Source organism: Prenolepis imparis, unplaced genomic scaffold (genome assembly GCF_030444845.1).
Source record: "Prenolepis imparis isolate NDT839.2.m4 unplaced genomic scaffold, iyPreImpa1.0 SCAF_14, whole genome shotgun sequence".
Lineage (NCBI taxonomy): Eukaryota > Metazoa > Arthropoda > Insecta > Hymenoptera > Formicidae > Prenolepis > Prenolepis imparis.
Window position 1 is genome coordinate 3848552 of NW_028141172.1, and position 26479 is coordinate 3875030.

Sequence of the window (26479 nt, forward strand, 5' to 3'; positions counted from 1 at the left end):
GATCTCCAGCCTCTGTTATTTTATTTAAGCTATTTATTAACAATATAAATAATAGAATTCTTTTCATCCGTTTATTATTCCGTATAAATCCATTCTTTTTATTAATTGCAAACAATTCTATTGTTTCTCTCGAATGGATTAAAATGTGTTTTTGTTATAAATTTTACGTAGCAATTCCAAAATTCTCGAATTAAATTAGTATTATATGAAAGCGTTCTCTATTTTCTTCAAACTCTCGGCAAGATTAATCGGATTAACGAGTCAGCAAGAAGCTATGACAAGCAATCTGGAGATGGAAAGCAGCAATAAATCTAGCGAAGTTAACAAGTCTGTCAGACCTTACTTAGCTGCGGCGTATTTTGGTTATATCGGCCGGAATAACGCAACACAACAGTCCATCTGGCAAGCCTTAATTACCATTTATATTCCGGGCGCCTGCGCGGCTTCGCGGACGACGTAAAATTACAACACCGGGTCCGTAGAATCTCGGCTTTCATTAAAAGATAATTAAATCAACGGCGAATCGATCCTCCTCTTGCTTTATCCTACCGTCTCCTGTTCGCGGAACTTCCTGAATTATGCAGCGAAGCGAGACGAGAACGTCGACTTTAAAATTGTATCGTGAAACACCAAGTCCGAGAGAGAGGGAAAGAGTTTTCCGCAGAAATAGTCCTAGATATTCTTTCTTATTACACCCCCTTTCGAGATGAGCAGCCAGGCAAAGGTAACCTTTCGCGAGAGAGTATTCGCTCAGGTATTTTAATCTTTCCGATGTAGAATTAAATACAGCAGTCCTCTCTTTCTTTCTTATGTCAGCGGAAAATTTTCGTTTGCTCTCCGTTTAATTTTTAATTTGCGAGACATTTGGCGAAGCAGTCCTTTATTTAGGTCTCAGCAAAACACGGGAACGTTAAATTAATTTTTTATTACTTTCAGATAAAGAGAGAGATTAAATATAATTAGAATTAATTTTAAAAAAAGTTTATTAGGAGATTTCTTCTATATATTATATATTAATTATATACAATTATATATATATACAATGTATATATATTCATATTTATAAATCTATTTTTATATAATATATATGTTTTTATATACTAGAACAACGCCATTCTTCGATTTTATATTAAAACAAATGATATTTAAAAAAAAATAATATAAAGTTTGTTTAAACTCGATTAATATTTTTTCACAGAAATCAGCTAATTAAAGCATTAATTTGTCAATTAAATTTTAAAATAATAATATGGTAAAAAATTAAAATAGTTATATGTTGTAAATAATATGTTATAATACCTTATTCTCAATTAATATTTTTTGACAGAAATCAGCTGATAACTGTCAAAAATATTAATCGAGTTTAAAGTATTATATAACCTATTATTTAATACATATTATATTATTTTAATTTTTATAACATTATTTTAAAAATTAATTAACGCTTTAATCATATATGTCATGTAGAGCTTGAATTAATTTTTTTTCAGTAGTAATATAAGACATTAATCAGACGTTGTGATTGCTCGGTAGATACACTGATAAATTATCCAAATTAAATATTATACAACAAATTAATTATATAACAAATTAATTATTTTGTACAATAATCAAGCTTCAAATACACAAGACATCTCGAAAACATTTCTATGAATACGAGAGAGAAAATATTATTGCGGAGAAAGAGACATTCTCTCTCTCAATGTCTCTTAATCAGCTGATTTTTCTGTCAAAAAATATTAATAAAATTTGCTAATTAAATATTCTAGCTTACCTATTTATATTTATATTATGTATGTTATAATTTGCTAATTAAATTTTAAAATAATAATATGGTAAAAGTTATAAAATAGCAATACGTTGTAAATAATATGTTATAATACCTTATTCCCGATTAATATTTTTTCTTTCTAAAGCTATATTTTTTCGAACAAATTTCCTTCGAGTTTTAATTAATTATTAATATTATATATAAATCATCTATATAGTAGCGCGCGCGCTATTAGAGTGAAGTTGCCGATGTTTGTAGAATAGCGGCCATTACCGAAACGCCGCGAGTATCAGGCAGTTGGAGCTGCGTCCCGCTGTGATTAATTAGTAAGCATAATCGTTAGAAACGATTTCTAACCTTTGTATTGTAATATTTATCAATCGCGTATCATAATTTCAACGTTAATATGTAGTCGTAATTGTTCGAAACGCATATTTCGCGAAAAATTCGATGCAAAATTTCTTGCCAACATAACCCAACTTAATCTGTTTTCGCCCGTGCGAATGTGTTAAGATCCGTGGATATATCTATCGTTAAATTTATATTGTGTATGTTATAATGCGAAATAATAAGATTATTCTAATATATGTATGTATTTTATTTGTTACAGGTAGCACATTGCGATACACAGTGCGATTCACGCGTCGTGTCGGGAGTGCCGTGTAAAGTATCGGTGAGTGAGAAATTGTTTATTTTATAATATTTCTATAGCGGTAATGGGGGTATATATAATATGTTGAAAATATTAAAATAGTAACATATGTTTTAAATAATATGTTATAATATCTTATCCGCGATTAATATTTTTTGACAAAAATCAGCTCTGATAATTGTCAAAAATATCAATCGAATTTAAAATATTATAACATCCCTATCTAAAAAAGGCACGTTAAGTCGATTCTTGCAAGTATTGGTGCATCTTTTCCGATGCTGATTAACTGTTTCGATTCGCATTGTGCGTTATATTCTTAGCATCAAGAGACTGTCATCGCGAGGGTTAGTAGTTTAACAGTTCAAAATAAAATAAATAAAATAATATGTTTTAAATAATATGTTATAGTATACTTTAAACTCGATTAATATTTTTGGTTATCAGTTGATTTCTGTCAAAAAATATTAATAAGGCGTTCATTTGCTAATTAAATTTTAAAATAATAATATGATAAAAAATTAAAATAGTAATATATTGTAAATATATTGTTATAATGTCTTATCCGCGATTAATATTTTTTGACAGAAATCAGCTGATAACTGTCAAAAATATTAATTGAGTTTAAAGTTTTATAAAATATTATTTCAAACATATTATATTATTTTATTTAATTTTATTTTGAACAAACTGTCAAATTGCTAACCCTCGCGATGACAGCCTCTCGATGCTACAAATATAACGCACAACGCGAATCGAGGCAGCCAATCAGCATTGCGGAGAAGAATCAACAATACTTGTGAGAATCGACTTAACATGCCTTTTTTAGAAAGGTATATCTTATATATTATTTCTATAATATTTTTATATTTTATACATTTATTCTATAAATTATTTATATATATTATTATATTTTATTTATTATATTATATTATTTATTATGTATATTATTAATTTCACAAAGATTCTTAAAACTCTTCGTATTTTTGTAATTATTAAACTGACACATACGTTTCTCGATATTTGCGCGCTTTATATCAGTCGTCTCAATCGCGACGTCGCGTCGCGCCATAATAAATTGCAGTCTCATGCGGAGACGATGACCTTCGTTATCCGGCGTAATTAATAAAACGACTAAACGGAGCAGCTATACTCCAGCGTCATTAATCACAGCGACGAGAGCTATTAGTAATGCCTTTTCGGGCCGGAAGTTGAGCGAATGCGCACTCCGCACTCGTGACGCTCTCTTTCATTGAAAGGGGGAAGGATGTGCAAGGATCTCGTGCGATTTCCCTCTCGGCTTGCCGCATTAAATTTCCTGTCGCTCCCCTTCGCGCGAAGCTAAACGCGCGCTGGTATATATAATGTCGCAAAGTTATTTCTGCAAAATGTGCCGTGAAATATCTGAAAATTATTTTTCACGCGTCACACGAATTTCACCTTCTCTTTTATCTTCTATCCCTGCCTACGAATTATCTCGAGATTTATTCGAACGACAATCTCTTTCAGGAATTCGCGGTTTATCTCGTCCAATCGGACAGGCTCGACTTGGATTATGTCGATATTTATTTATATAAAAATCGAGAGAAATCTGGAGAAAGAGAAGACGCACTTTATCTTCCGCGCGAGACGAACAAATCATTTCCGAGCCGCGCTTTCGTCTAAAAAGAACGAGAAGACACTCCTGCTAGTTGATACTAGTGAGGGGTGGAGAGGTAGGGGGAGGAAGGTGAACCTTATTCCAAAGTATTCCGAGAGTTGAAACAAATTCCGCGAACTTGGCGGATTCGATTATTAGTTCGCGCCTCGAAAACTCGTCGCCCTCTTGTGCTTCCTCTTCTCTACCTTCTTTCTACGCGTCCCCTTCTTCTCCTTCTTCCGCTTCCGCTTCCGCCATACGTTCGATACTGGGCTTTACCTATCGTCGTCGGAATTGTGAGTGCAGGCGGCCGTGTAATTGCGAGTCTTCCAAGGAAAACGGAAACTTTCCCCCCGAATTCGCGGAGGGGGACGAGGAACGGGGGAAGGGGGGCAGACAGAAGTGGCGACGACGGGCGTGCATTAACCGGATCCGAACTTTCGATAGAAATTTCCATTACGTAAGAATCCGGGAGAGACAATACCGAAGGAAACGTATCCCCTTCAGGGGGGAGGAGAGTTGCCCCCGGGGGGACGGCACTTTCTTCGGGGACTCCAATCGCGAGAATCGCAGTTGGAGAATTATTACTTCGCAAGCTGTTATCGAGCAGGAAGTTGCTCTACCAGACATTACCTTAATCGCCGACTATCGTAATTATCTATAAATAGAGGATTGAAATAATATATAAATTCTATGAGCTCAGTAATTTTTAATGAGGAGATGGATATTTGACGTTTTATATTATATACAAAGGAAAGTATGTTATATGAAATCGGATCGTCTCGTGGAAATTTAAAATGCATAGTAAAATAACGAGTGAACTTGTTCACAATAATTATAATTTAACTCTCTTCTTTCATTTTACTATGCATTTTTAATTTTCACGACCAGCCATAGTCTACAATATCTTCCTTTAATACAAAGTATCAAATATCCATCTCTTCATTAAAAAATTTAAATTACAAAATGTTAAATTATAATTTAACCCTTATATCGAATAAATTCACTCGTGATTTTATTATGTATTTTAAATTTTCACGACGATCCGATTCCATAATATATCTCCCTTTAATACATAATGTGAAATATCTATCTCTTCATTTAAAATTACAAAAAGTTAAATTATAATTTAACCCTTACATCGAAATAAGTTCGCTCGCGATTTTACCATGCATTTTTAAATTTCACATAACTATCTGATTTTATAATATTTTTCTTTAAGTAATACAAAATGTCAAATATCCGTCTTTTATTATTTATTAATTATAATTTAATCCTTCTGTTAATAAACGAGTATCCAAAACAATTTTAAATGTTAAAAATCCGTCGAAATCGCCCAGAAAACAAAATTCAAATTAAATTCACCTAAAATTTAACGGGAAAGAATATTCAATGCACCTGCTGTAAGAAAATTGTCGCAGTACAATATGTCGAAAAATTGTTGGTACCCATACATTGACAGAGAGGTGGAAAAAGAAATGAAAAATGATATCGACAAAAGGGTTAATTTACACGTTTATTGAAAAACCGAGATAAATTTTTATCCGCAATAAAAATTTTCTTCGTGCATGTTATTTAATTACAAATATATTATAACTTAAATACATTACGGAACAATCTCAGATGAAAACTAGACAGGATTTACGGATCCGTTCGAGAGTTTGCGCCATAATCTCGCGAAACTTTACGTAGTACGTAATGGCGTGGAGATTTCAGGAAGCAATTTCGGGCGGCGTGTCAGTGGCGCGCGCGTCGGAAAAATGAAAAATATTTGATAAATCTTTTCCGTGTCACTCTCTTCAGTTTCAAGCCGCGGCAGGCAACGTCGAAGAGACGTTGTGGCAGGTACACGCAATATGTTTCTTTCCCGTTGTGCGCGCCTCTTCATCTTCAACCCTTTTTATTGCCGTCACCTAACTTCTTTCTCCCGTCCTAACATCTCTCACCGAAACTTTCTCTTTCTCTCTACCTTCTCCCTCGGCATTTCGAGGGGAAGCATTTTATGTCGTCGCGTATGTCGAGCGGAGTGAATGGTGTTTCAATAATCGTATATCATTGAATTTTCTCACGGCGAAATAGAAAATCTCGTTTCTCTCTTTCTCTCTTTCCTGCCTTTCGCGCCTCTCGACATCTCGGGGCCGGAAATTGAACGGCAAATACGACCAGCTCATGTCGTTACCAAAGTATCTTTATATTTTAAGAATAGATATAAATAACTGTACATCCGTAATGTAAGAAGGAAATTTCTAAAATGTACATCAAATATTAATAGGGTAATTTTCGGATCAAGAAACTCCGACCCTTCTGTCAATGAATCGATAAAGCAACTTAAATGTTAAAAATGTATCAGAGAACTTTTCAATGCAATAAGAGAGAAGGCCTTTGTATTCGGAAACCTTCTAAAATGGAAAGGAATGTTTGATGCCCAGCTGTTATAAAGAAATTATTATCGTGCAATATGTCAAAAACACATAGTTGGTACCCAGGTATCCATACATTGATAGAAGGTGAGAAATTATGTATTGACAGAAGTTTAAAAATTGTATAAAATCTAGCAGTTATCTGATAATTAATATAATTACTCATCATAACGCGATATGTCTGGAATGTTGTTTGCCAGACGTTAGTCCAGTTGAAAGCTCAATAATTCGTACAATCTCTAGGAAGTTGAGTTTCAGACAGAGAACTATATACGTATCGCGCGCACACAAAGGTCAATGACATCTATTTCTGGCCGTCATAATTCACCCGGGGCCTTCCAATTCGGTGCAAAAGTTCCCTCAAACTTAGATTAGCGATTCAATTTGGGATGCCAATGCATCATCTTCAAAATCGTTTTTTAATCGGGACACTGCGTAATGAACGAAACGTCTCTCTCTGGCTATTTCTGTCACAAAGCTTTTTCTATTTATTTTTTCTCTCCCTTTACAAGATGTTCACGTTTATTCAAAGCGATTAGCTCGACGAACAGCAAGGATTATTTCATCTGCTAATGTTCATGTAAAATTCCATTTTTTCTCCCTGAACTTTGACGCGAATATATCCAGCTTACAATATTCACATACAAAGATAATTTAATTGAAATATATATTTTTAGAAATGACATTTGCTAGAAATGTGATAATTGTCATGTTCTTTAATAAAAGAAATATATTTTCAATGTTTGTACGATGAAAGTCATCTTAAATGAGAAAGAAATGATTTTAACATTTATTAATTAAATAATAATAATCTCTGGTAATAAAGTTAAGTATATATGACGCAATATTTCCAATATACTATAATAATCTCAATCTCTTTCCTATAAATGTAAATTTATAATCATTATAGTTTTAAAACCTTCTCGTACTAAAAATTACATACTACTCCATTCTCAAAACATTCCCAGGTTTAATTTTAAAGTAAACTTAAATTTTATATTCAAAGTTTGCAGATCTCGTTGCTCGAGTATCTTGAGAGGGCAAATTAAAAATTTTGAAGAAATTCTTTATTCGAATATTCTGAAAGGTCTTAAGGAACTCGGGATCTCCTATATGTTACGAGGTGAATACACAGTTCTGCAGAATCGCGTTACGAAATTCTTCCCTCGAGATAGTGTCGAGAAGCATATCGTCTCTAGTCGTGACTCCGGAACGCGGGGAATGTATGCTCGACATATAAAGAACTTTCGATGGTTGATCGATCGATCTTATTGCACTTCCTTTTTGGTGCAGTTCCTTCTTCGACGCGCGAAGAAAAGAATGCTCGGCATTCGAAGCTTAGCACATCGTCGAATCTTTTTCAATAGATATTACTTTCGAATTAAAAAATACAAAAATGACTCGCGGAGGAGAGAAAAATTTCATAATTATTTACGTAAATAATTACCAAAAATTTTTTTTCGTTTTCATCAAGTATTCAAAATCATTACTTATATGAATGAAAAGACAAGGCATAACATCGATTAAGTTTGTACTCACCCATGGCGGGTGCGTAGATGTTTAGGTAAAGGCAGTCCTCGCTCTGGTTACGTAGATGAGGCAGCAGTCTCTTCAGATACTCTAGCCTTCCCTTAGGCATCCGCTCGAGCGCTTCCTGCTCGTTTGCGATGTCCGGCAGCTTTTGGGGGCAGACCGGACCCACCGAGTCCGATAATCTGCAGAGGAAATCGGAAATCGTTCGTGCGTTATAACCAACCGAACTGGTCAAAGTTTCGTATATGGAATAAGCTGTGTTCAATAAGGATGAACATCGTCGAATATAAATTTCAAGACGGGACTTGAGCTATGAGGTGTCTGAATCTTATAACAGACGCGCTTATTCTATGAAAGATAGTATTTCTTTCTCGCTTATTAATTTCGTTTAATAATATTTATATCTCTTATCAAATAAATCCCATTTCATCCACATTTTTATAAATTAGGAATATTTGATACTAATTTCTACAGGATTTCTCCTTCTTAAGATAAGAGGATTCTTTTGACGTTTATTTTACAACAGGATATTCTTGAAATAAGAATACAATTTTTTCAGGGTTGGTAATAAACTAATCTGTTAATACTATACACACATATTCACTACTTTTCGTGAAGAAATTCGAGATTTTTCGGCAATTATGCGATTACAGGCGGATCTACTGGCTATATAACATCGGCATCTGAAAGATTCGTGAAGGAATATCTTGGCATAATTCAGAATGTTGTATATCCCTCGCGATACTCCCGGACACTTCGAGTTATGAAGACTGCGAGGCATCTGAAGCATCCCGGAAGGATCGCGCTTATTATTTAAAATTGAAAAGTATATATATGTACATATATCTATTGTTAAACTGCGAGAAAGTCATAGGCGCGATCGATATCTCTCGCCGCTGTGAAACTAAAAATTGATTAGCCTTGACGTAACTTTCTGCATAACTCGTCATAAACTCGTTTGCGCGACTTTGGAAATAAACTTTGGAATTTCGGATAAGCGACATCGCGCGGTGATTTATTTACCGGGGAAATTAAATGGGAAAGCAAACACGTGATATCTCGATTAATTCTTTCACGCGCAACCTTTTCGTCTCGAATCGCGAAATACTTCAGTTATCTGATCCGCCTTTCTTTCGAATAAAATCATTTCTGTGTAGTACTACGTTTCCGTGGAAATGAATAAGTTTTTATCAACATCAAAAATCAAATAATACATAAATTCAGGTATAGAAACATTTAAAAATAATTGTGTTGCATCTAATATTTGTACCTGGCTTTTACTAGCCCCTTCCACTTAAATTTGCATCCAAAATTTAATATTAATTTTGATTTAGGTTAATATTAATTAATAATAATTTATGATAATTTAGAATAATTTAGAATAATTTAAAATAATTACAATTGACATCAATTTACCTCAATATTAATTTTATGTATTATATATTACATAATATTATTATATAATATATGTATAATATATAATTTTATATATTATATATTATATATTATATAATATTATCATATAATATATTATATAATATATAAAATATAAAATTAATATAATATATAATATAACATAATACATATAACATATAATATATAAAATTAATATCGCGAGAAATTAAGATCGGCGAAATTTCACAACGGGGTTTCTAGACGCGGGGAAAAGTCTTTTACCTGACTCCCTCCCAAGGACTCGGCGCTCTCGTCGGGGAAAAGCGGTTGCTGCCGACCGGCGGTGTCGCGTACGGTATTCCGAGGTAAACGTCGATGGGCTTGAGGAACTTGGCGTACTCGAAAGACCTCGTGACACCCTGCACCTCGCCGTAGCGCGTCTGGACGATCCGCGGGTTGGGCTTGCTCTTGATGGAGAGCGAGAGGGCGGGCGGCAGGGCGATCAGGCAGACGAGGACCGGGATGAGTTCCATCTTGCCACCCTCCTCTCGCCCGCTCTCGCTAACCGCAACCGATCACGCCCGACACGATCTATGGATCACCTCCGCGTCCCGCAACGATCGTCTCTCATTTACGCCTGCGCGATTAATCGCGACGCCGTCGAGCTTCCGCCGTCCCGGTGAACCTATCTGGAAATAATTGCACGGCTCCCATAGATCATTCGTTATCTATCACCGTGGAATCTTCGTTATTTTCAAAATTATTTGCCGGTGTCATTAATAATAGGCTGCCGGGGGGCAATCTTTTTAAAAATATTACCGAAAACGTCAAAACAGCTTTAGCCCTTCCGTCAACGGGTATCCATATATTAATAAAAAAGATGAAAAATTATTATTGACAGAAGAGTTAAACTTTGTGACTATTTAAATATTTAAACTATTTAAAACTATTTTACTATACTCGTCAACAAAATTAACGCATATGTATTTTAAGTCAAAATTTCGCATAATTTCAAATAAGCATAACTCCGCTAAAAATGATCGGATTTGAAAAATTTTTTTTTCACTGTCAAGCTTGAAGTCTCTACTTTAAAAACCATTCGTCAGATTTTTAATTTATCCTCCTCCCCCGTACGCCACTGCTTCAAAAGTAAGGACGTGTTTTGTCTCTAAAAAATTGCGTACTTTGACGCACTCCACGGGGTGGAATAAATTTTTTTCGCAAATCTTTTCATAACTATCGGAAAATGTGGACTTTTTACTACAAATTTAAAAAAAAAGCAAAGTTCGTACGATTTTTTTTCGCGGAGTCATTACATATGAAAGTTACCCATACATTTTTTCCAAATCCAACCAGCAACCTCGTGGTGCGTGTCGGGTAATATTAATGCTGGCGGTAAATGGAAAAAATGTATGGGTAACTTTCATATGTAATAACTCCGCGAAAAAAAATCGTACGAACTTTGCTTTTTTTTTAAATTTGTAGTAAAAAGTCCACATTTTACGATAGTTATGAAAAGATTTGCGAAAAAAATTTATTCCACCCCGTGGAGTGCGTCAAAGTACGCAATTTTTTAGAGACAAAACACGTCCTTACTTTTGAAGCAGTGGCGTACGGGGGAGGAGGATAAATTAAAAATCTGACGAATGGTTTTTAAAGTAGAGACTTCAAGCTTGACAGTGAAAAAAAAATTTTTCAAATCCGATCATTTTTAGCGGAGTTATGCTTATTTGAAATTATGCGAAATTTTGACTTAAAATACATATGCGTTAATTTTGTTGACGAGTGTATTTAAAATTATAACTATTTTGTTAAAAATAGTTATAATTATAACTAATTTAATGGAATAAATTTCTATTACATAAAAAATATATATTAATGACATATATTAGTGAAAAATTATACATTGACAGAAGGATTAAACTTTGTGACTAATTAAATATCTTTAAAATGATTAACTGTCAACATTAAATATATTTTAACGTAATAAATTTCTATTACATTAAAAATATATATGTATTATTAATGGCATATATCCTCTTAATTAAATGTTAATGCAAAGTCGAAGTTAATTGTGCAACGGTAAACAATATCGGGGCGATGAATGATATAAGAAGACAAAACACACAGCGCGATGTTGTAATTTTATGATAATAATTATTAATTAGCATTGACTCGAGATTGTTGCAACCCTCCCCTCCCCTCCGGCAAAGTTGCAACAGAGTTGCACTTTATTTCGCTTACTCGCGATTGCTCGCTCGATCGTATCAATTAATTTCTGTGTTTTTGTTAGTTTTAATTTCCACGACGCAGCGGTTTTCGCTATACATATTCCGGTTTGGTAGCGGCATTTATTTAACGTGGCCGTTCAATTAACTATATCAATATTTAATTAATATGCGCCGCGGTTACAGCGATCGGAAAATGACGATGATATTATTCAATAAAAAATAAAAAAAAAAGAAAAAAGAAACGAGTAATCGAATATACATCTCAATGCGGCGATAGTAATCGATATTCTGGGAATGGCTACTCTGAGGAGAGAATGCACGATCGTAACGGCGCTCTTTATCGGTCCTTCGATTACTAGCGAATTCTAATCTCGCGATAGAAAGCTTCATCTGCTTCATCTCTTTGATGGGGGGATAAAGTAAAATAGCCGAAGGGAAATAGCGCGACAAGAACCGAAGGCGATGGATAAGCAGATGAGGGGAGGGAGAAGTTACGGATTTCGATAAAGACGAGGAAACATCTTCTACATAGAAATCATATACTGCTCGTATTTTAGCGGAATCGACTATCTCCAAGTCAACTAATTAGTCTACCATTATTGCGAAATACGTGCTTAAAATTTCTATTCTTTGAATAAGTATTTAATTTAACATTTAATTTAACATTCTTCTAATTGTTATTCTAAGATGTGCAATAAAAAATCATGTATAATTATTTATTTTGCTACTTTTGGCATTTTAAACATCTCGATAATAATTTTTAAATAAAAAATCAATTCGGATTAAAATTTAACTACAAATTAATTTTTTTTATCTTTTATATCACATTATTAATAAACTGTATATTTTTTAATGAAAAAAATATCAAAAGAAAGAAATGTTTTTACAACATCAGGATCTGGCAAATTTTTCAGTATCAGCCGAGAGAAAGAACGGATGCTGAAAATTTTTGGCATCTCGTCGGCATTAAATCGCGACATTGACGCGCATAAGGAGGCGAAATAAAAAAATTAATCACGTCCCGTCGCGATTATCGCGAGTCTTGAATTCGCATTACGCGATAAGATTACAGAGACCCGAAGTTTTCGCGAGCGGATAGAGAAAGGGACATACGAACCCCGGGGAGGATTGCGAAGGGCGTGTGAGGTATATGGAAAAGGGGGTTGCAGGGAAGCGCTGGAGAAAGGGTAGGGGATAAGTGAGTGCACTCGTACGTGGAGCCATTATGGAAATCAGTACTTATCGGTCTGGCGAGGAGAAGGAAATTCAACGTCGTGTAACGGCGCCACGTTTTCCTCGTGAAAGCCACGTGGTGGAGGAAAAGGAGAGATAAGCTGTTTCGGCCCCGTCACTCGCCCCGATAATTTCTCTTCCTTATCAATGATGCGACCTCCGCACGCCGCGAGATCCATCTCGTCGATTTACGACTCGAGGTAGATTCGCGAAGCGAAAAATCTTCTCGAAAAAAATTAGATCTTTGCAACAGTTTAAAATTAAAAAAAATCAATTACACTACTAAAAAAAATAGGGAACACTTTTTATACCCTAAAAATTAGGCTTTTTTTAAACCAATTTTTAGTAGTGTATTTATATACCTCTGTCAATTTTAAATAAAATTAATTTCAAACCATATCGTTCGATTAGAGATTAAAAATTTTAAATTTTTTGCATCGAATTTCATCGGCCCTTAATGATTGAACCGATAATTTAGTCAATTTTATAATATTTAATGTAATTAGAGGACTTACCGTTTGTGCAAATCATGACTTCGATTAGGCCTTTCGCCTCTTGTGGGATTTCCCGAATTGTCAAACGATAGGCGGCGCAGAACTCAAGCCAGAATGTCTTCCAGCATCTCTACTTAATATGTTTATGTTCGTTAAAAAGAATTAATTACTATTAGTTTTGCAATCATTATCGTGTGTCTCGAACGCGTCATCCGCAAATCATAATTTGCAAAATTTCTATATTGCATCCTCTGCTTCTCATCGACCGTTTTACGCGAACAATTACGCGATTACTTTTCTTTTCTGATAATTAGTTTAATTTATAATCAGTTTTCTTCTTTTTAAACGTTGCCCTGCAGTGTCCTGAAACATAAAAGGGATGGGCGCAATTAATTTGTGGAAACACAAGCGATTGTATTTTATAAAACATTTTTTCATATTTTTTTTGAGGTTCTATTTAAGCTTTAAAAATAGCGATGTTTATTTATTTATTTATTACTATCTTCATAATTTTTTTGTAAAAATATTGCAGTATTATAACGTTGTGTAATGTTTTTCTTCCTGTATTCCAAATAATATATTAGAGAGAGAGAGAGAGAGAGAGAGAGAGAGAGAGAGAGAGAGAGAGAGAGAGAGAGAGAGAGAGAGAGAGAGAGAAACAATATATTAGAACATATAATAAAAAAAAAATAATGATTATATTTTCTATTTTATACTTAATTATAATTATATAATTATTTATCCGGAAAATGCAAAGGGTAAAAAGAAAGGCGAAAGAATAATAAGAATATATGCAAAATTATTATTGCAATCTGATTATAATAATCATATGGCAATCAACTAGATTACGGAATCAGATTATTAATAAATTAGTTAAATTATCGAATTAGTTGAGAATATTGTACATATAGAATTGTATGACTCATTATCGCTATTTATTAATAATTAACTAATTAATTTTCAAATAGAATGTTAAATTAGCTTGTGATTCAAAATCAAAATTACACAGACACACCCATGCACACAAATATGTATATAAGCATAAGAGCGTGTATATATGTATATTAAAAAGTATTCAACATTTTAAAACAAAGTCTCGTACGAAAAAAATTTGTTGTACATTTTCAACTTACTTTTGCATGAGAAATGATCTTTTTATTTAAATATGAATAAACAGTCATGCAAAACTTTCACGAGAATTTGTAAAACAATAATTGAAGCAGTATAGATTTTAAAGAACTTATTTATGCGTTTTTATTTTACAGACAAACTTGCTTGCTTCTTTTCAATTTAGCGCTCTGCAGAGCCAGTTATGTTCTACTTTATTTAACTCATCTTATTTGCAAATTGAACCTTAATTTACCTTCATTAATTCATCGCATCTTAAAGTAACTTTGCATTATCAATTCTCATTATTTAGTCCCTCGAACTCTTCTCTTTCCTTGTTCTCTCTGTCTCTCTTTCTCTCTCTTTTTCACTATCTCATCTTTATAATTCATACTTATGCTCTTGCTTTCTTTTATCTCGTTTCTTTCTCTCTTCGTGTATATTGTAATGTACTGGAATTAAATGGGCTAAACCTACCATTTAATTAAAGAAAGAGAAAGGAAGAAGAAGAAAAGAGAAAATTTCGGAAAAGCTTGCTCCAATTTTTCATATAAATAAAAATTTTTATCACCGAAATTTAAATAAAAATGAATAAACGGAGACACTCGTTAATTAATAATTATTAATGTTTAATTATAATTTATTTAAATTTATATATTTGCTTAATATTTACAGTTAATAAATATATGTTTCAATTGTAATAAAGGAATGTTGTTCTTTAAAAATTTAATTTTAATTTATAATTATTCCTAAAAATAAAAGTTATTTTATATTTATAATATATTTTTACTATATTACATTATAATATTTAAACAATCTTTTAGAAAATTAAATTAAAAATTTAAATTAATTATCTACAATATTAATAAATAAAAATAAAATAAAAAATAAAACATTAAATTAAAATAAAAAATTAAACTTTATACGACTTATATATAAAAGTATATTTAATTCTTGAACTTTACACCATCAGGAAATTATATCTTATGTCAATGAGCGATCATTATATTTTGATAAATACATATATTGTAATATAAAATTTTAAATTCGCAGTCATAGATGAATGAAGATTCTTTTGCGTTCCCCTTAATTTAACCTCTGAAAAAAAAGAGAAGCCTCTCAAGAAATTAATTCAGGCAGAAAAAAGTCTTTACATTCACTTTAATCCATCTTAAGAGCAAAAGTCCCCTGCTTCCAAATCCTTGAGCCATTTTATCTTTAAATCTCTGTGTATTCAAATTAACATGCAAAATCGTTTGAGTCGCGCAATTCGGAACGCAATTACCAAGTTATTAAACGAAATTAACAAGATTTGCGCAATTTTCGCAAACAATAAGATTAAATCTCAAGCCTGCAGGGTGGGAGGAGAGACAGAGAGAAAGGTTGAAACCGACGATTTGTATCCCTTCGCGCGAATTAACCAGCGAACATGTCGTTAACCGAGCCGCATAGTGTTACCAGTTAGTTATTCGTCGCCTCGAATACAGTTAGCTTAGCCAGGGGATACTCCCAACAGGAGGAGCACTCGATTCGGTGCTGGTGGGTCCGGGGATCCCAACTTATGCCGGTAGTCGCGTTTATGTACACCTCGAGAAGTTGGCGAGCGGTATCTCCCGACCGTAGACTATTTGAGTTTGCCAAGTAGCAATAATTGTTCCCAGCCAGACTGTCCAGACGCTAGCGGCATTCCGCTATCGCTGAAATACTCAGTTACCGTCCCTACGGAAAGGGTTGACCTTTCCTTAGGACTAGGTTGAGATAGGTCGTCCGGTGTAATCGAATTCCAGCCCTGTCTTTCTATTCCTCGATCACGACGCGATTTAAACTCAAAGGTCTGTGCATAGCAAATTTGCGCTACTTCAACGTCATAAGAGACACGACAAGATTAAAGGCTTGAGATTAACTCTAATAGTGTAAAATTACTCTCGAAAATGTAATTTATTTGTATTATTTTTTTTATTTATAATGTACGCCTCTTCATTATAGGATCGTTCAATATAATTCGTATGACTATATTTTCGAAATTTATAAATAACATAAAAATTACATAATAATTAATATTATCGTAAGGGAAGTCAAATGGAGCATTTGTAAGATGAGAGACGAAACTTGGACAGGTTCTCTTCTTGATGTATACTAATCATTACGTATTCGCAAACTTGAAAAATATCAAGTCAATTGAAATCGGACGAATCATTTCGAATAACCCTGCATCACGTACTTTGATATTTACTAGACGCGATTCCTGTCCTCCGTAACTTCGTTTAGGACTCTGTACATGGTCCAGCGGGCAGCCAGTCGCTGGAATAGCAGATGCGTCGCGGTGCATCTGAGAGAGAATGCACTGCGACAGGATGACAGGTGCAGGAAGACACGGCGGGTGGCGTCTGCTGCGAGAAGCATCGGAAAGCTATTCACGAGCCGGCGCTTTCTTACGAGATTGACGGGAAGAAAAGAGAAAGAGAGAGAGAGAGAGAGAGAGAGAGAGAGAGAGAGAGAGAGAGAGAGAGAGAGAGAGAGAGAGAGAGAGAACGTGTAGCCACACGCAACACACGAGCGAAAGAACTCCATTTCCGCCATATTTCTCGCACAATGCCGCGAAATTGACTAGCCAGAAAGCGGCGTCTCGTGGCTGACGCCTGGCAAAGAGAGGACCCAAGGGGCCACCGACGAGAGAGAGTACCCCGGTTCCACCACCTCTCCATTCCGATCGATCGGAGGTGGTGGATCGCCAGGACGCTCCCAGCGAGCGTGTATACAAATGCACCTCCGTAAATGTAGCTGATGCTTTCCGGCGATTTATCGAAATTCCGACTATGTCTCGCCATCGGACTCTCCTCTCCGCAGATATGCATGAAACTACTGTTCTAATTCTCGTTAAATTTCCTTCCCTAAATGTTGCATAAATTACATAAAGTTATATAATTGACAATTGACGAATAATTATTTATTTTTGAAAAATAAATCGGAAAAGGTTCTGGTATATAAATAAATTTTTTTGCTAATTGATAGGCTGAGGATGACTCTTATTAGCTGAATTTGTAATTTATTAGTTTGTCGTTGCAAAAATATGAAAATTGAGGAATGAGAGAATAAATTTTACAGATATTAGTAACTTATAATATAATATCTACCAAAATTCAGGACTGCCTTTATTAATAAAATTGCATTTTTTGCAAAACAGTTATATGTATAAAGTTTTACACGAAATAACTAGTACATAAACTAGTTACACGAGCATTTAGAATCCTCAAGACAAGCAGTTTCATTTTCAGAAAGATGCAGACACGGCACGTTAATTTCCGCATGAAACATTCGCGGAGAATTCTGGGAGGTCGCCAAAGCGTGCGTATAAATAATGCGGGGTTAAATGAAAAATTCTCTCAGGACGGGGGCGAAATTCCGCGTCTCCTCTCGTGAGACTAAACGAAATCCTCAGGCAGAGGCTTTTTCGAAAGCGCGACGCAGCTGCGGCTGCGTTCGCGAATTCTCTTCATAACCCTCTCTCGGCTCTTCCTCCGTGTTTCCATCCCTCTTAGCTTTCTTCTCTTCTCATCCCTACTTTTCTTCTGACTCGCTTTCCTCGGTATACTGAACGAAGACAAATAACCCGTGGGTTGTTTGTTGCACTATGGTCGTTTCTAACGGAAACGGAACGTCGGAAGACCACCTAGGAGTTCCCCGAGTGACCCTTTGAGAAAGTAAAAAAGAGATAGAGACAGAGGAAGAGGAAGAGAGTTGGATAAAAGCTGACGTTATGGAGTTATAGATTGGCATTATTACGAGAAATAATAATGGATAGCACGAGAGGTGAAGACGCATGGGTGAAAATATTAGATGGAAAAGGATTATGAGTTGAAAGTGAAATACGCTGATTAAAACTCTGAAAAGAAATAAGAATAAAATTAATAAGAAAAAAAATTTCTTCGAAATGTGTATATTCGAGAACTTGGAAGATGTCAAATTAATAACAATTAATTTTTGTTTGACAATTGAACAATCTGATGACACCTGCAACAATTACAATGTAATAATTCGACAATTTAATATTAAATCCTCTATCTTTTCATCTATTTAGGATACAAAAGCTACGTAGAGTAGAAACACACGGTCCAAACAATTCTAAGATCCCCAGGCAAAGTTCAAGTTTGAAAATCCTATTTAAGGACTTAAAGACGCAAATTTCCTTCGAATGCGCACTTCTATACAACGCAGGGCGATTTACCGTAAATACCGAAGGATTCACGTAAGTTTGTTAGCGCACAGAATCTACTACGAAAGTTCGCAAGAGGGTGGATAAGTACCATCCTGCGCAAGAGAGAGAGAGAGAGAAAGTCCCTAAGCGACGATAGAGGATACCTTTAACCAGCCAATGACGATACGGCCGCAACATTTTCCAGAGAGCCCCCTGTCTAAGCCCGCCGAATCCAATTCGCGGAACAATAAGGACGAACTTAGCCCGGCTTGTCTTGGATGCCTCGTACCTGCCTCGCGAAACTGCGACCCGAAATGGATGCCGAGAGGATATTATCCTCCCTCAATTTTCCCTCCGATTCCCCGGTAGCTTCTTTTCGCGCCCTCGTCAGAGACGAGATTACTTCGCGGTGAAGGACGAGGTGGATCCCTCGCTTTCGTAGGAGAGAGGAAGGGGGCAAGGGTTGCTTTCGGAGGTGCGATATCGTTGATCCCCCGACTTTCTGGTCAATTGTTCGCCCTCTTGGCGCCAGCTGATCGAATCGACGGTACAAATGCGACGCGATTGAAAGCGAGCTGCGCCAATTCCCCATCGAGAATTTTTTTTTTTTTCCTCTTCTGTTTTTTTCCATTGAAGCAAAATCACTCCGCTATCAGAGGCTAACTTTATTGCAATTTTTGGAATAAATCGACGGGACAGAAGGGGGCACTCGGCGTAGAGGGTTGGGGGACGACGACGTGACAGGAATTTATCTGCTCGTCAGGGCCGCCGAACTGGACGGCCCTATTTATTTGGCTTGGCCATGAAAAATGTCCAGCTGACCCTTCCCGCGCTTCCAGTTTAATCCACGCCGTCCCAATTAAACTGTCGCGTGATATTAATCTACCACTTGTTTGCACCTACGTTGGTGAATACAACTTTCAAATGGAATTGACGAGCAATCCCGAGCTATTTTTTTCAATTCGTCACGCCGATGACAGGAAGCACATCACGCTCTAAAGGCAAATTATTTTATGACTTTAAAATGGTAATAAATTCTAAACATATATGTACATATATATAGGTTTAGAACTTATTACCATTTTGAAGTCATAAAATAATTTATTTAATTTTAATTGTTATTTAATGATTAATTATATACATATATATATATTTACTTATATATATGTATATAATTAATCATTAAATAACAATTACAATTGTTTAATTATATATTACATATAGAACATATGAAATTATAATTGTGTATATACGATATTAAACAATTATAATTCGTTGAATGATTAATTAATAATTCCAGATTTTTTAAATTACTAGATTTTCACATCCTAATATTGAAACGTGGCATTTGAATCTATTAAAATCTAGTTTCTAAAATAACATAATTATATATACATATAAGAAAGAGTTAAATGTGCTAACAAGAAATTTTAAAACAGATGTTTTAACACACATTTAATAGCTGACAAGTTGATAATATATTCTGCATATTTTAAATTCAATTTATTTAAAGCAGCTCTTTGGTAAATCAATTTATTTGCATACACATATATATATATATATATGGCCTAGTAAATATTTTACACCTATGTAAGTACAATATTTATTTAAAATTAACACAGTAGGATGTAGAATAAATTCTATGAAGAGTATATGCGCGTATTTTTAATTAGCGCAAAGATACGATTTATCGTTTTAATATCGTGACGATTGCGAGGGGAGAATTATCAAATATCGAAGAATCCGTATGTATATTTGATGCACTCACTATGCGGCCCGGGGTATATGCACTTTGCCCATCGAATCTCGTACGTATATATCCGTGTGCGTTTCGAATCGCGAACAGTTCTGCAGCTTTGCTTCTGTCAGCCATTATCTGGGTCGAGCCACGATTAGATCCGGGAAGCGGGATATCTACGAACGGCGGTATCAAATATTGTGCGGTCAAACATTCAACGGACCGTCGCATCCCGGGAGCAGTTTGGATTCGGATTTTCGAGCATGATAGCGCCTGGCTGAATTAACTCCGCGCTTATCGCGTCGCAATGCTACGCCTCAATGTTATCGGAAGCGTCTTTACGCGTAATGTAAACTTTGCCGGGGACCTAATCGCCCTTAAATCCACCTTCAAAAAAAAAAAAAAAAGAAAAAGAGAGAAGAGGAGTGGAGAGAGATGACGTTAATGTTTTCTGAATAAATTACCGTCACGTCGACGTCGGTTATCTCTCCGCATCTCGGAGAATTTTCCGACCTCTTTTTTCATTATTCGCATAATTTATTCCGCAAATTGCAATCAAAGGGAAATTTGATATTGTACATGATATAAATTTTCTAGTGTACTTTCTCTTTCTAAACTTGTTGTCTGGCTTCTTCTCCTGAGATCCTAGGATTTCCAAGATCCTGCTTTTCTAGATCTTAACTTTGAGATCCCGGGCTCTTTAGTTCCTGCTTAAACGCTCGAATCAAATGGAACCTTTGATCGAAAAGCGTGGCTCGTGAATTTTAAACGAATTTCTTTTATTATTTCGCCGGCGAGATCGAGTTGGGTCTTTTCCTCTTAAAGCAGGAGAGAAAGAGAGAAAGAGAGAAAAAGAGAGAGGAAACTGATAGAGCATGTGAGCGACGAAAAGTTCAACTCCCAAAGTCGAATGGAAATAAGACAGCGGGCTTTATCAAAGAACCGCAGCCTTCAATCGGTCTCGAAGTTGCGATTCGCGAAGACTATTGATCGATACCTTGATATAAACCTGGATTACTTCACGTTTCGCTTAACATCTCGCAAGACTCTTTTGTGCGTGAAACGTACAACAAAAGATATATACCAGTATCTAGAAATTCATTTTATTTCATCGCAGTAATATTTATTTATAACATTAAACGAGCGACGTAGAAGTAAAACTTTATTTTTTCTTAAATTCTGTCAATAAATTTCTCACCTTTTTATCAATGTATGGATATCCGGGTACCAAGTGTGTGTTTATTATAAAATTCAACTTTTCGTAACTCGAAACTTATGCCATTTAGCACCGTACTATGTATGATAATGTATTTTAATTTTTTTCTTGTAAACTACTGATTTTACAAAAAAAAAAGAAATAAGAAAGTGTCTAAAAGAATCAAGCTTTCTAAATGCATATTTTTAGATGATAATATTCCGACGCGTTAAAAAGTTCTTATAAAAAATTAAATAGGGGTTGCTAGTTTCTATAAGAGCACAAGAGAATTAAAAAGTATTAATAAGTATCTTTTATACTAATAGAAAAATTCCTCCACTCATTTTGTTAACTTGTCTAAAATTAAAAAAAGTAAAAACCTAATTTTTATCTCCCCTTTGAAGGATAATTCTCAGGGAGGGAGTATAAGTTTATATGAAAAACCCCTCTTAAATTTTTGACAAAGAATCATCTTCTAAAACTTTTCTCACTTATTTAGAATTACCCTATATAGAGAAGCACTATTTTTTTATTAATCTTCTCCGAAACATAGTTAGAAGTGCGGACTTGTAACACGCGATAATGCACTGTTGAACATTTCTAATTAAATTTTACAGCGGAGGAAAATATTGGACAAGATTTTTCAATATTATTGCAACTGCGGGAGGACGGAAAACACACGGCGGTATTCGCGTATGTGTACATACGTACACCTGAGAATTATGCATGTCACTGCGATGCCAGCGCGATGGGACGTGTCGTTGCTGCTGCCCGGTGTCCTGTGTAAGGATCGTTGTTCCGCGTGATCTATGCGACGCGCGTAAAATCGGAATAACGCGCGCGATATAGATTTCACGCCTGACAAATTTAATTACGTCGCCGGCGTACCCCGTGTATTATTAATCAATCCGCACGCGGAGCGAGACGGGCTAGAGAGAGAGAGAGAGAGAGAGAGAGAGCGCGTTTTCCGTAATAACACTCCTGCTATATTATATCATCTGTTCCAACGGCCCGATGTAATTACGAGATTGTCGTAATACTTCGTCACTGCGAAACAGCGCGGCCGATCGGAATCGCGTTTCATCGACAACCGCTATTTATTACCGCGTAGAGCGAAAATAGTGATGTTACGGAATTTAAGATGCGTTATCGGAATGAATTACAAGAGTCACGTATATATCTCCGCGACGCCGCGATTCTACATTTTCTCCATTTATTTTCTTCCTCTATTTCGCCCATTGACGTGCAATTTTATTATTTCTTTTTTCGCACGTTGGATATTATTTTCTTTTCAATCACGTAAAACTACACGGAAAAAAAAACATCCCTCTCTTTCTTTCTCTGCGTATTTCATAAATATTAAACGTATAATTGAAACAAATATCTGACACATTTTCGATTACACGAAAACGCATGATTTTACACATGATCTACCGACATTATCACTCTACATAAATATGTAAATACACGTGTCTGCGTGTGTCAAAGAAGATGTTATATATTAAAATTAATTAAAATTAATATCTCATCAACGTACAGATATATACACTGGCGACTATCAATTTAGCATCTTTGACTCCGTTGTTATAATAAATAAAATAATGACATTCGAGCATATATCCGGTCTGCCGGACCCCAGAAATAGGTGTCCTTTGGTGGACGCGTCTCGCCGCGGCAAATGTGGGTTAATTAATCACGCGATTTATTACATTTTCCCATTATTTTTCCTCGCTCCCGGATGCGTCGCGGGGCTTTTGTGCGAAACAAAGCGGCGTCGCCGCGTTGCGGTCTTTGTCCGTGTCAGCTGGCTGCGCTGCTGCTCTGACAATTCTTGCTACGCGTAAAGAAAAAAGGAGAACCTGGAAGAGGGAGATAGAGGGAAAAGAAAAAAAAGAAAAAAAAACATGAAAGGACTTGTTCGAGTTAATTACATGCTGCCTGCAGGACGGTCGCAATTTTTCTTGCCGGCTCGTCGACGCTACCCGATAAACTCGCGCTATAAACATATATATACACGTACATAGAAGCGCCGGACTTGAAATTTATATTCCAATTTATTTATAATGTCCTTTGTGCATTGATAATATATTGCAGTACACACCTCGTATAGTGAAATAAATTTTTAACTGGTCTTCTCTCTCTCTCGTAGAAGATTAATAAAGCTAAGATTAAGATGTACGATGCGGCGTGGATCTGGAATGGTTTGTTAACGCACCTGGTATAGCGATAAAGAAAATAGTATCGGAGTCGGGGCGAACTGGGAAATATTGTAAAATGCGTCTGGAGCAACGATGGTGGTTACATCACTCATATTTTGTCGAATAACTGTACTGTGGTTCGAGGAGAAGAACGCAGATGGTCTCTCTCGCCAAGCTAAAACTACCTTGTACTTCTTGCATTTCGTAACAATCTTGAATGTCCTTTTTTTGCCTTTACTTAGTTCTTGCTTATAAATTCTTGATATCAGTACTATATATGTATATGGAGATATAAAATCACGTAACGTAAATATATAACTGTGGTATCACGTAATAATAACGCTGTAAAATATCTTTATCAAAATTATTAGTATTTTCAAAATGCGAGACTTTCTCGCTTCTGACGTTATTTAATGCGGCTGCGATAAGAAAACAATATATATTCTTGGTATTTGTAAAGAAATAGAATTAAACTTGACATAAAAATAAAAAAAAGTAGATAAAATAATATATATGATGGCATACAAGATAAGAGTGTATAAGAGTAATTAAGAATAGATAAGGTAATAGATAAGATAATAGGTAAGATAATAGATAGAGTAAATATGAACGTATTCTAGATCGCGATATATTCATTGAAATCGCCAAATACACCCAGGAATGCCTTTCTCCCAGACAATCTGTCTAATCTCTCCACTCAGGATCCCTCCACTAAAGCTTGTTTTGCTAATGTATCGTTGACAAGAGGCGCGGCCGGAAGTGGAAGGCATTACGAGCGAAGAGCTCGATGTACTTATGCAGGAATTTAGCGGGGAGGGAAAAAGCGGCTTACCTAGGGGTAAACGGGTATAACCATCAATCACCGTCGTCGCAAGTCTCGTCCGCGTCCGGACGAGAGTTCGCAGCTCTCCGGGTCGCGTTACTTTTCTCCAGAACGGGGCGAAAATTTAATTGGAAAAGTTTCCGCGGAAATTGTCGAGCCGTTGCGCGTATTATATCGAAGTCTTGTCGCAACTGTCAGGAGGATTTCAGCGCGCTGCGCTCTCTGATTAATAATTACGCTCGGAAAGAATTAATTCCGCGACCTCTGCGCTGATCTCTTCTAGCTGATCGCCCGGATTGGCTGAAAATCATTCCCGCTTCTGCATGTTTTACAAATAACAAGTGAGAAGTGTGAGGGAAATATGAGAGTTTCGAGAGATCAAAATAATTTTCAAAAATTAAAAATTGTTATTAAACGTTAGAATGGATGATCTATAATATATTCGCGAGTTTTCTCTCTCTCTTTTTTCTCTCAGCTTGCTTGACCGATATTATTTTACAATCCAAAAAATTACGTACGTTTTACGCACTTTATTGGGATTCGAATTTAGGAAATATTCAATTGTGCTTTTAATGACGCCTTTATTTGATTTTTGTGAAATAAAATAAAATTTTACAAACAATTGTTCCAACGTATTCTGCCGCGGAATTGTAAAATGAGATATTCTTGAAGAAATATATATATGTGTACATGTATAATATTTCTATCAATTTTATATAAACTGGAACAACACAAGCGCGCGCTACGCGCGCGCCATTCTTCAATTTTATTATTAAAAAAATGATATTTAAAAAAAATAATATAGTTTGTTTAAACTCGATTAATATTTTTTCACAGAAATCAACTGATTAAAGCATTAATTTGCTAATTAAGTTTTAAAATAATAATATGGTAAAAAATTAAAATGGTAATATGTTATAAATAATATGTTATAATTTATAATACCTTATTCTTGATTAATATTTTTTAACAAAAATCAGTTGATAATTGTCAAAAATATTGTAACATATTATTTAAAACATATTATTATTTTAAATTTTATAACATATTATTTTTAAAAATAATTAGCAAATTAATGTTTCAATCAGCTGATTTCTATCAAAAAATATTAATAAAGCGAAAATTTGCTAATTAAATTTTAATATGTTATAAAAATTAAAATAGTAATGTTTTATTTTATTTTATTTGTTACAGGTAGCATATCGAACGGATGGTGATTCGTGCGGTTATAGTTTTCGCATCGTTATTTCTCATTGCGCAATGTACGCGAAATATCGCGTACATTGCGATTCACGCGTCGCGTCGGGAGTGCCGTGTAAAGTGTCGGGCGATCGTAATTATTCGTGTTTTCGCGAGTGTCGTGAGTGCTACCATGGACCAAGAGAGGAGGAGGAGGCCCAGGGAGGCATCGGGCGACAGCGGGGCAACTGTGAGGTATGCAAAAACCTAAAAACATTTTTTTCTAAACTATACATTGAGATATTCGACTGTTTCCAGCTTTCAAAACACCTGTATACACACATACACCCCCCCCCCCCCACACATATATATACATAATTTAAATATTTTGTTTCCAGATCAATGTATGCTGTGTACTACAATTCCGCTATTGCAGGGACCGGTGAGTGAGAAATTGTTTATTTTGATTTTTGAGTTAAGAAAATATTATAACATCCCTTTCATAAAAATGCATGTTAAGTCCATTCTCGCAAGTATTGTTGCATTTTTTCCGCGATGCTTATTAACTGTCTCGATTCGCATTGTGCATTATATTTGTAGCATCGAGAGGCTGTCGCGAAAGTTAGTAGTTTGATAGTTTGTTTAAAATTAAATTAAATAAAATAATAATATTAGTTTT

General features: G+C 35.1%; 1 protein-coding gene across 2 annotated transcripts in view; it reads right to left on the reverse strand.

Moving 5' to 3' along the window:
- Positions 1 to 26479, reverse strand: part of Nlg-4 (neuroligin 4) — a 271493-nt gene that overhangs the window by 204871 nt on the left and 40143 nt on the right. Inside the window, exons 2-4 of one of the 2 annotated variants that reach the window (XM_083054024.1) lie at positions 13387 to 13728; positions 9690 to 10092; positions 8019 to 8194 (exon numbers count right to left, since the gene is read on the reverse strand). In XM_083054024.1, coding sequence (XP_082910150.1) covers positions 8019 to 8194; positions 9690 to 9940 — 427 coding nt within the window. In that variant the 5' untranslated portion in view covers positions 9941 to 10092; positions 13387 to 13728. Of the gene's footprint in view, positions 1 to 8018; positions 8195 to 9689; positions 10097 to 13386; positions 13729 to 26479 lie in introns of both variants that reach the window. The other variant, XM_083054023.1, reaches the window with a different exon arrangement.